Source organism: Phaseolus vulgaris, chromosome 10 (genome assembly GCF_051622355.1).
Source record: "Phaseolus vulgaris cultivar YP4 chromosome 10, ASM5162235v1, whole genome shotgun sequence".
Taxonomy (NCBI): domain Eukaryota; kingdom Viridiplantae; phylum Streptophyta; class Magnoliopsida; order Fabales; family Fabaceae; genus Phaseolus; species Phaseolus vulgaris.
In genome coordinates, this window is record NC_143507.1 from 21,199,106 (window position 1) to 21,211,289 (window position 12,184).

General features: G+C 31.9%; 1 protein-coding gene and 1 pseudogene across 1 annotated transcript; both read right to left on the reverse strand.

The window, feature by feature from the left end:
• Nucleotides 1-2,730: 2,730 nt before the first annotated feature.
• Nucleotides 2,731-4,612, reverse strand: LOC137819443 (cyclin-U2-1). The gene is made up of 2 exons (XM_068623298.2): nucleotides 3,842-4,612; nucleotides 2,731-3,243 (listed from the first exon to the last, which is right to left on the reverse strand). The coding sequence occupies exons 1-2, from the start codon at nucleotides 4,249-4,251 to the stop codon at nucleotides 2,979-2,981; spliced, it is 675 nt and encodes a 224-aa protein (XP_068479399.1). The 5' UTR covers nucleotides 4,252-4,612; the 3' UTR covers nucleotides 2,731-2,978.
• A 6,206-nt stretch (nucleotides 4,613-10,818) lies between these two features.
• LOC150024683 (uncharacterized) lies at nucleotides 10,819-11,725 on the reverse strand (annotated as a pseudogene).
• Nucleotides 11,726-12,184: the final 459 nt, after the last annotated feature.

Consider the following 12,184-nt stretch of genomic DNA (forward strand, 5'->3'; position numbering starts at 1 on the left):
AGGAGTCAGGATACATTTCTACCTCAACAGATTTTCAAACATAGTAAGTTCATTTTTACTCTAAAGATCTCTTATTCTCTGTTTTTCTCTATGATTTAGTCATCAATCTTGGTGGGGTCAGTTGAGAACAATAATCCTCTCAACTTATTCTATTATATATTGAATTTTTGTTTTGTTTGGATAACTTGCATTAGGTCCTTGAAGCTTATCCAAATTGTGGAGAGGACGTGGTCCCAAGTTTCAATTTCTCTTGTAGGGGTGTTATTTGATAAAATTGTTTGATTTTATGTTGTGTGAACATGTACATATTAGATTTTGATAGTTTTGAAGTCAAATACTGTTTTGATGTTGGAAAGATTCTTGAATGTTATGAATTTTTAAATGTTATGTGATTGAATGATATGTATCATATATGAATGGTGAAAATTGTATGAAATTTATGTCATACATTTGGGATAATGTATGAGTTGTTGTTTGATGGTACATTAAGTATGAAAAGCCTATGTTTAATAGAGATCCTCCTACTTCACTGATGATCTAAGTCATACAAACTAAGATATCAGGTGGAGAGAAGCTAATCAGGGAGTTCATACACATCGGGTCTCGTTGTAGACACTTGGTATTGAATGTTTGAACTTATCTTGATCCTTGATGTATGGATTCCGGAAGACGATGGATTCATGTGTAGTCAGTGTGATTGAAATGAAATCAAAGTGTTACGAATTGAAATGAAATCCAATGTCTGTGATTGGAAATAGATCCATGTGTGGTCTATATGAATGATAGAATTGGTATTGAAATGTTTATAAATGATTAGTCTGATTGATTCTTTTTGCATGAATTAAGTATGTTATGAAATTTCTTTTCATTAGTTTACCCTTGTTTTTCTTGTTGTATTGTGAATTATGATGACGGTACTACGTATACAAGAAGATGATCATACAAGTGACGGAGGGTTTATAGAGTTTTAGGATATTGTTTTGAAACTTATATTGTAAATATTGTATTTATACAAGTCCTAATCATGTATTAGGAACCTTTTAAAATACTATAAGCTTGTATAGAAACCTGTAGAATTTGTATTATAATAGTTAGATATACTTTTGGGATGTTACATCATACATGTTGATTTTAACGATGATTCTTTTAAAAATTGTCATCATATATGCATCTATAATGACGGTTCTCATTAAAAATGGTTGTCATATGTTGCATATACGATGATGGTGTTGAACAAAAGCATTGTAGTAGGCTGTATAGAGGTTCAGAAGGTGCTTATTACAAGTAAAAATTAGACAATGATTATAATTAAAACCATCGTAATAGGTGAGATATTCCCTCATTGTGGTCTTTACGAGTTGCATGTATATTATCAACTACATTACTGTCATCTTTATTGATCATCATCGATGTAAATGAGCGGGTGTCACCAATATCAACATTACAAAATTCATCTTCGTTAACCTTCACTTGTTTTTATTTCATGCAGAACAAAGACCAATGTTCTAATGTATCTTTGACATAAAAAACTTAGGATGCTTGATGTGCCATGATAATGAGTTGTCTTGATAACCTATTTTTCGAAAGTCAATCAATGTCATTGTTTCATGCCAATGGTGAACACAACTTAGCAGTGGTGACAAACATGAACAATTTGGAGAAAGATGAGAACAATAACATGGAGAAAGACGAGAGTAATGACTGCAACATTTTAAGCGGACGACAAACCGACAATAATAGTTATTGTGATGAACAAGGATCGAGAGAGACCAAAATAGTGACACGCAGATCAACAGATGAATGATAATAAAGAGAAAAGAGAAGATGAACAGTGTGACGAGGTGACAAAAATCACATCCTTTTATACATATAATGGGGATACAACATCATCATGTATCTTTTATTACAATCATAAAAGATATAAGACGATAATTTAAAAATTATCATTATAGTGATTTTATCGTTTTACACTAATTAAACATATTCATTAACTAATCTTACTTTTGAAATTAAACTATTAACTTGGCGTACAATATCTCCACAATTTTGCATGATTAGTATTTTTGTATATAACCTCTATCTTCGATCTCTTAGTCTAACCACTTTCTATCTCGAGGTATTATATTAAGATGTGAAAAAAACCTCATTTTCCATAGCGATTTTTATTTGTTGTGTTGCTACGGTGCTCCACATAGCTCAGTGTTACCACCCACTTGATTTACTTATAGATTAAGGAAGTTTGTTAGAACACTGTATAATATGCTATCAAAATTTCGCTCGTCTTTCACCATCAAAACTCATTAAAGAGTGAAAAGTGAAAAAAAAAGGAACAAATTAAAGAGATGAACAAATTTTGACTTCATCAAATTTCCCTTCTTTCTTTGCTTCCATCATGCTGTGATTTACGTGATTTGAAAGCACTCAGCCCCACACCTTTTTACTGTAAACTCCACTTTAGCTTTTGTCAATTGATTTTATCCTTAGATCTAGTTTACACATAATAATATTTGAGTTCGATTGAACAAGACCTAAACACATATTTTTATCAAAGTCACATATCATATACCCTTTTGTTTCTCTTTATATTTCAAATTGTGCTGTGGAATATAATTTGAGTGTGAACAAGTTCAAGATATTGACACTTATATTTTCAAATTTCTATCTAGAAAAGCATAGACGAGTAACAAATCAAGAACAAAGGGTTGAAAATATGCTTAGTTAAAGACAGAATAAATCTAGAAAATCCTCAGATCATCAAATAAAATCCCAAATCTCTTGATATAATTAAAACTCACTGTTTCCTTGTGGTAAAACAAGACAAATTTGTACATGACTCTTATCTGCCTTACCTATGTTCTAAAGTTTCAATCCCCAAACAAATATATAAATTTACACTCATCTATGCACATAAACTGCCTTTCTTGATTTGCAGGAAAAATATAAAAATAAAATTATAACAGCAAAACTCTCTAAGCATTCTACAGCATTACACGTGTGATTTGTGTGTAACCCCTTTCCTCTGTATGCCTTGCTTTGATCTCTTCAGCACACCTTAGGGTCCTCTCAATGTGGTAACCTCCTCCAATGCTCACTTCCCTCTCCAAATGGCAGCAATAGCTCTCAAATACACTCACATTCACATGCAATTTGAAACCCATCATGAAAAGAAATTCAAGCTCCAGCTCATTCAATTCATTTGTTGTCAATCCTCCAACTCTTGCAAAGTATGAATTTCTGAAATTCCTGTCAAATAAGAAGAAGCCACATTAGTATCTATCACATGATGCACTGTTTCAAATCCAAGAAATAAAAAAAAAACAAATAAAAAGACAAATTATGATGCATTAACAACAACATCCACCTAAACTAGGTGACCTAACAAAATGTCCACTTCCTAGGCTGTTAGCCAGTAGTACTCTCACTGATTGAGATTGAAAAGAAACAAGCTTTGTCTCAATTTAACAAACCCCTTACCAAATTATTATCCAGAATTTTTTTTAAAATTGATGTTCAAAAAGGGTTACTATAGTACACACATAAATCTAAAGTTTCTGGTACAATTAATTTTTGGATTAACAGTTGAATGAGTTTGTATGGACACATCAAAGGCTCTAGAGGCAGAGTTTTTCAATATCAGTAAGTTTCCGGGGTGCCATAGATTTTATTTACAGAAAAAGTAACAATTGATAGCATTTTCATGTCTTTTAAAATTCTTCTTCAGAGAATCTGTTATTAAGTATATTTAGAAAAAGAAAATGAGTAATATTTCATCAAAATTTGTTAAACCCCAGACATGAACAAAAAACAAATAGAGAAACCAAAGAGGGAGAAGAGAACTTACATATCTTCCACATACTTAGAAGCCACCATAATAGTTGTTATCAGAAGTCTGTGCACATTTCTGGCATTGATCCTAAACCCAGGATTGTTTTGGCAGAACCGGTCAATATAGACATAGGCCACAACATACACTGATGGTCCTGCTCTAGTGTACCTGAAAATTCTCTCTAGATAAGATTGAATGGTCATATCAGGAATCTCCCTACAATCAAAGATGTTTGTGCTGATAGCTTTGGACAAAGCACTTGAACAGTTCTTCACAATCCTCTGAGTCCTAGCCATGCTCCTCTCAATGAGTGATGCCAGTACATTTATCACTAATGGGGTGTTGGAATCTTCTTTGTATGAATAGGAATACAGATCATAGCGTAGCTTCCTTGGGGATATTGCAAGAGAAGAAGAAGAGGCCATGAGAAAAATTGCTTCTTTTTACTTTAGATGAGGAAGGTTTTGAAAGGGATTGATCTAATAAGCTCCAAATCCAATAGGGTATTTGCTGCTGAGAATTAAACAGCAAGTGATGATGGGGTTGTGTTAGTGTTGATGAAGAAGGTTTTTGGAAGAAGGCTTTATATATAAAGGAGAATTGGGATTGGAAGAAGGGGAATAAAGAGAGAGATTTGTTTCTTTATTTTAAATTTATGATGAAAATATTATTCAGTGATATTTTACTGGTGTGAGGAAGAAAACTACAAAAGAAGGGTTTTGGGCCATTTGGAATCAGTGATAGTGGGTGGAAGCTTGATAATAAAAAAACATAAAAATGAAAACTAATAAGATATGAGTGCCTCCTCTTTTTTATGTCAAAGTACAAACACTCCAGCTAAGATTTCTCTCTCTTAGTTGCATAAAAAACAAGACAGTGTCTTCCACCATGTTCTTCTCAAGTTTCGGATGCATGAATCACCCTTCAATTTTAGCCATTGATCTTGTTTTTTAAATAATCAATAGCAGGAAGCAATAACCTGGAACTTGCTCAACATATTATTACTGTCCATGCAATTATTTATTGTTTAAACATTAGTTATTTTTATTTTTTACTTTTACAGTGTTTTCCTCAACTGAAACTCCTTTCCTTTTCCATTATTTTAGAGTATCCAACATTTATCATCACCTTCAATTTTCTGTTAAAGTCACAAATCAAACTTTAGCCACTATAGTACAACCACTTAGTTCCTCACTGTTCATACCAACTCAAACTAGTCCTTCAACTCCTTTCTTACTTAGAAAAAACTTACAAACTTAATATCTTAACATTTTAAGTTGAATATATATAGTGTCTTCTTTTATATGAAATACTGATAGTTTAATGGTCCCATAATTATTTTGCTTTTGAAAAAGAAATTTATTTATATCCAATACTTTACATAAAAAGAAGGAAAAGATAGGATAAAGAGAAAATAGCAAGAGAGATTATATAAATAAGATAATTTTACTAAATTTTAGAACTGTTTATTGATAAGTAATGAATTTTTTTGTACTATAAATTTTTGGTGAGATTGATAATGTTGTGAAGATGAATTTCTCTTGTTGTGGAAACTTGAATGTAGAAAATGTAATATGGCAGAATCCTCCAAAAGAAAAGCTATATATAGCTGGCAGGTTATTGAGTGGGTGTTAGGGACCTACAAAATTAAAACACACCTAAATGTAACTATAATCTCACAAATGATTAATTAATATGATTAACAAATAAATACATACTAATTCACATGAAGAAAGAAGAGTGTCATTTTCGTTTCTAATTAAATTGAGTATTGACCATTGACCTTTGCCTTTGAGATCTGTGCTCTTTGCAACTCCCAGTGCCAATTCCCGCGCTATACGACAAAACTTAGGTATTTTATTCCATCATCTATTCCTAAGCCCCAATTAACTTTCATTAACTTTTATGTAACATCTATTTCACTCTTTTAATTTGTAAAAAAATAATAAGAGGATTATAATTGAATTTAAAACTGTTTTTAATCATGAAAATCAAACAACTTTCATTTTGGTCCCAATAAAAAATATTTTTAATTCTCTAAAATTTAAAACACACGTGCAATGGGCCTGTCTTCAATGCCACAATATTGGCTTTAATTTGTGACTTGAACTTAGCACGTGCATTATCATCTAACCTTCTTTGTTGTTTGTGCACGATCTTTCTTGGGGAAATTGGAGAATTGTAGTATTATTTCTATTTGTTAATATAACTTAATATATATATATATATATATATATATATTTTTGTGAGTGGTATGATAATACATGCCAATTATATATTTGTGAATGAGTTGATAATAGTTGGATAACAGATGTTGGATAAGAGATGGTGTAATAAGATTAATAAATTTTTTATTTTTAAATAATTTTAATATTATATTAAAAAATAAATTTAACGTAATTTAATTTTATAAATTTTTTTATAAAATGAATTATATATTATAAAATATTTTTATTTTTATAATTAATGTGAGATCTTTAATAAATAATTATTTTTATCTTTATAAAAAGTATATTGTTTTTATATATAAAAAAACAGTTAATGCAAAAAGTGAAGGTAACATGAGAAACCTTAAGCTTGGCATCAAGTTGTCCTATAAATAACATTGGGAAAAGGAAAAGCATAAAATTCTAATCCAATGCTAAGATCTAATCTAGTTGTTGAAAAATAGATTATTGTTGAACACAAAACTTTAATTTAGTAGGTGAAAGATATTGAATGTTAAAGATTGATCCTTTAAGAGTTGAACGGCATGCCGCCAATAAATTTCCAACTTATTACCTTTTGATGATATTGGCCCATCATACCCGCTAAAACCCTATGATACAATAATTTTGCCATGTGAAATCTCTGGTATATATTAATGAATGCATAGAGAAAGAAATATAATTTCGAACATAATAAAATGCACTTGAATAAACAACTTAATCAAGTATTTGTAATATAAAAAGTGGATCTTTAAGGTTCATTATTTGGACTTTATATGTCAAGTAAAAATTGACATATATCATGACACAAAAAAAAAATATTTTTTTTACCTAGGTAAAGTAATTGATATAAATTTTTTATTTAGTATATCAAAAGATTTAAAAATAGTGAAGCATTACATATTTTTCACCCACTTTTTAAGTTAATTAAGACTATAATCTATATAGAACAAACATAATTTCTCTTTGTAATTAACACTATACAATTTCTTATATATAACAAACATAATTTCCAGGCATAACTTGTTTACTCTTTGTCTGACAATACGACACATTTTAGATATGTTATAGACAATCAATGATACTTGTTAATATGTTTATTTATGAGTTGTTTAGGATGACATGTTTGAGTTGTATAATAAATTTCAATTGCATAAGATATTTTTATGAGTTTATTTATGATTAATTAAATAAAAGACTTCACACCTTGATAATTTGTCATATTTAGAATTGACCTCTTTAATTTTCAAAACCGCAATAAGTTTTTTTTCTTTTGTCTCTGTCTAGAAACCGCTTACCTAATCAATTAATCACCTTCTTATGCATGCATATAACATGTTTACACTTCATTTGCATCAGATACTAGGCATTTTCATTCTATCCTTTCATATATGAAACACTACACAAAATGTCCACATCTCCACGAAGAAATAAGTCTAAAGCCTTTAAAGGTTCTTCTCAAAATAGGTGGTGACATTGAAGCTTGGTTCTTTGGTGATAATGAATGGATTGATTTTTTTCTACATGAGATGGGCAGAAAAATAATCAATACACCAAAGTTGAACAGCTTCAACTGGCTGAAAGAGAAAAATATGTGAGATGTTAGAAAACTCTTAAAGCATCAAAAGCTTCAGCATTTTCTGAATATGAATGGTAACACCTTCCTGTTGATCAAGGATGATCTTGAAGCTTTGATGTCTCTAAATCCATGGTGTTTGATGGAAAGTTGGAGTTATTGTGTGTGTGGGTGGGTTTTGGGTAGAATATTGTGTAATCCACTTTTTGTTTGAATCTAAAACAGTTTGGAATTAAAACCTTTTTGAAAAGGATTGTTTTATGAAGAAGTGGAAAAAACAACCTGTTGTTTTGTCGTTTCAATCGATTGTTTATCACTTAGAGGTTTTTGAAAAGGGTTTGAAGCTGTTTGACTTGGTTGACTTTGCTGTCAAACCAATTCAATCAGTTGTTTCAAGAATCCAACCGATTGTTTGTTGAAAATCCATAACAGAATTTTTGTTATGTTTGTAAATCAACTTTAAATGTTCTCTAACTGAATAGGCTCCTGCTTTAAATGTTTTTAACAACTTTTGGAGTATTTATAAGAGGTTGTTATACTCTCTTAAATGTTTGATAACAGTTTTGAGACATTTGTGAAAGTGTGAAAACAGATTTGAGTTTTCAAGATTTGCATTCAAGCTTTTGGGTTTTCTCAAAGAAGTGGAATAGGATTGTTGTAATCTTTTGATTTGATCTTCATCAGGTGTAATCCTTTATGTATCTCTTGTATTTCTAAATATTAGATTGTAAGCAGAATCAGAGGTTGTTCTGAATTTTGTGGTGTGTTTGCCAAAGGAAGTGTGTGTCTTGAGGTGTTCAAGGTCACTTCTTTGGTGGTGTGTTTGTAATCTGGATTTTGATTGCATAGTAGATACCCAATGGTTTTCTGGGGACTGGATGTAGCTCTTGGTGTAAGAGTGAACTAGTATAAATTTGTTTGTGTGATTCTCTCTTTCCCTGATCTCATGTATATCTGTTTTAAGTTGTTTTTATTAACTGTTGATAAAAACAACCGGTTCAATCGCTCTCTCTTTCCCTGATCTCATGTATATCTGTTTTAAGTTGTTTTTATTAACTGTTGATAAAAACAACCGGTTCAATCGCAAAAACAACCGGTTGATTTTTTGGAAATCAACTAAAACAGCTTTGTGCATTGTTTTCCATAGTTTCCTTGTCTGTGATTCTTCATTGGCCTTCATTATACCTTCAAATTTGCGAAAATATTTTATAAAAAATTCACCCCTCTCTTGTTTAAGGCCATATATTCTAACAATTGGCATCAAGAGCTTGGCACTTGAAAAATACTCAAGTTTGATCCTAAAAATCTTTTTCTTATGGCTAAAAAATTACCCTTTGGGGAGGGTGCATCAATTAACAGACCACCTTTGTTCTGTGGTTTGAATTACCAATTTTTGGAAGATACATATGAAGATCTTTGTTGAATCTCTTGATAAAGGAATATGTGATGCAATTGAAAATGACCCTTTTATTCCTAAGCTTGAAAAGGATGGTGTTTCTATTGAAAAGCCTTGGTCCCAATGGATTGATGCAGAAAACAAAAAAGCAAAGTTTGATTGCATTGGAAAAAATATTATCACCTCTGCCTTAAATTCTGATGAGTTTTTCAAGGTCTCTCAATGCGGATCTTCTAAGGATACTCTAGAGGTAACTCATGAAGGAATGAACGATGTAAAGAGGGTAAGGAAACATACTCTAATCTAAGAGTATGAGATGTTTAGAATGCTCAAGGGAGAATCAATTGCGGATGTGCAAAAACGGTTCACTCACATTGTCAATCACCTCATGAGTCTTGGAAAGGTCTTTGACAAAGAAGAGTTGAATATCAAGATTCTCAAATGTCTTAATAGATTTTGCCAACCTAAAGTCACGGCTATCTCAGAATCAAGGGACTTGACATCTTTGACTACAACCTCCTTGTTTGGAAAGCTTAGGGAGCATGAGTTGGAGATGAATAGACCCAACATTCAAGAAAGTGAAGATAAGCATGTAAGAAATATTGCCTTGAAAACTGCCAAGCACAAGAACAATCAAGTTTCAAGTGATGACAGTGAAGGAGAAAGTCTTAGTTTGCTGTCCAAAATGTTCAACAAATTCTTGAAGAAGAACCACAACAAAGACTCCAATAAAGAAAGGTATGGCAACAAGAAAACTAGTGATTTTAATGCTAACAATTATACTTGTTATGGTTGTGGAGAGCAGGGGCACATAAAGGTTGAATGCCCAAATAAAGAGAAGAAGTCAAGCAAGAAGGAAAAGAAAGCAAAATCAAAAAGAGCCTACATTGCTTGGGATGAAAATGATGTCTCTTCATCTAGCTCCTCATCAAGTGAAGATGAAGAAGCTAATCTGTGTTTGATGGCCAAGGAAGAGGATGATGCAAGTAGTGTAAGTTCTTGCACTTCTTTAAATGTTGAAAATTATAGTCAACTTCTTCAAGCTTTTAAAGAAACACATGAGGAAACTAATCGTTTGGCACTCTTAAACAATCGATTGAAAGGGTTGAATAACTGGCTTGAAAACAGAGTCAAGGCACTGGAAAAAGAGTTGGAGAATTCAAAAACTGATTTTGAAAATCTAGAAATGTTTTACAAGAACTCTTCTTGCAAGTGTGACTCTCTTGTTTGTGAAAATTGTGAATCTCTTGAAAAGAAGGTTCACTACCTTGTGAAAACTATGGATAAGCTTTCAAAGGGTAAATCCAACTTTGAGAATGTCTTGGCATCTCAAAATTGTGTTTTTGGAAAAGAAACTCTAGGTTTTAATCCACAGAGCAAGCAAAATGAGTTTTCAAAGTCTTTTTCACCTACAAAAGAGAAATTTAAGCAACAAGATTTGGTCCCCTTGTGAATGTGGGTCCTTTGACATTAACTATGAGGAACCTCAGAATTCTTGGGAATCCATCTCATAACACCTTTAGGAACAAAATATTTCCTAATATTGCAGAATCTAACAGAGTGACCTCTCTTCATGCAATAAAAACATGTAACAACCGATTGTTTCGATTTTTCAATCGGTTGTTTTTCTGGCACTTTTGAAAAAAGCTTTGAAATCCCATTTTTCTTGCTTTGAGGATTAAACCCCAAACCAGATTTTCCAAAAACAAATTTTTAGGATGCCAAGACAGTTTCAAAGTTAGATTTACCCTTTGAAAGTTTATCCATAGTTTTAATAAGATAATGGACTTTATTTTCAAGAATTTCACAATTTTCACAAGCTTTTGAGTAACACAAGTAAGAAGAATTCCTGCAATGCAATTCATGATTTTCAAGATCAGTTTTTTAATTTTCCAATTATTCTTCAAGTGTCTTGACTCTATTTTCAAGCCAGTTGTTCAACCCTTCAACAGGTTGTTCAATAGAGCCAATCGGTTAGCTTCCTCATGAGTTTCTTTAAAAGCTTGAAGCAATTGACTATAGTTTTCAGCCTTTAAAGAGGCACATGAACATACACTACTTAAATCATCTTCTCCCTTTCCCATCAAACAAAGATTGGCTTTTTCATCTTCACTTGATGAGAAGCTTGATGAGGAGACTTCATTTTCATCCCAAGCAATGTAGGCCTTTTTTTATTTCCCTTTCTTGCTAGACTTCTTTTCCTTGCCTTCTTTATTTGGGCATTCAGCTTTCATATGCCCCTGTTCTCCACAACCAAAACAAGTATAATTGTTATGATTAAAATCACTAGTTTTCTTGTTTTCATACCTTTCTTTGTTGGATTCTTTGTTGCGGTTTCTTTTCAAGAATTTGCTGAACTTTTTGGATAACAAACTAAGAGTTTCTCCCTCACTTTCATCACTTGAGTCTTGTTTATTTTTGTTCTTGGCAACTTTCAAGGCTATGTTCCTTACATGCTTGTCTTCACTTTCTTGAACATTGAGTCTATTCATCTCCAACTCATGTTCTCTAAGCTTTCCAAACAGGGAGGCTGTAGTTAAGGATGTCAAATCTTTAGACTCAGAAATGACAGTAACTTTTGGTTGCCAAGATCTATCAAGACACTTTAGAATCTTGATGTTCAACTCCTCCTTGTCAAAGATTTTTCCAAGACTCATTAGATGATTGACGGTGTGGGTGAATCTCTTTTGTACTTCAGAAATTGATTCTCCTTTGAGCATTCTGAACATCTCATACTCTTGTATTAGAGTATGTTTCCTTTCCCTTTTCATATCATTTGTCCCTTCATGGGTGACCTCTAGAGTATCCCACATTTCCTTAGCCGATGCACATTGTGAGATCCTGAAAAATTCATCAGAGTTCAAAGCAGAGGTTATGATATTCTTGGCAATGCAATCAAACTTGGCCTTTTTATTTTCAGCATCAGTCCATTGGGACCAAAGTTTTTCAATAGAAGCACCTTCCTTTTCAAATTTAGGAATAGGGTCATTTTCAATTGCATCTCAAATTCCTTTATCAAGAGATTCAACAAAGATTTTCATTTTAAACTTCCAAAACTGATAGTTCAAACCACAAAACAAAGGTGACTTTTTAATTGAGGCACCTTCCCCAAAAGGTAGTTTTTCAGCCATAGAAAAAAGATTTAGGATCGAAAACTTGAGTAACTACAAGAACTTAGC

Excerpts from the sequence above, each read along its gene's own strand:
- LOC137819443 (XM_068623298.2), bottom strand. The coding sequence starts at position 4,251 with ATGGCCTCTTCTTCTTCTCTTGCAATATCCCCAAGGAAGCTACGCTAT. Across the intron at positions 3,244-3,841 it reads TCTAAGTATGTGGAAGATAT|GAATTTCAGAAATTCATACT; the intron begins GTAAGTTCTCTT and ends CTTATTTGACAG.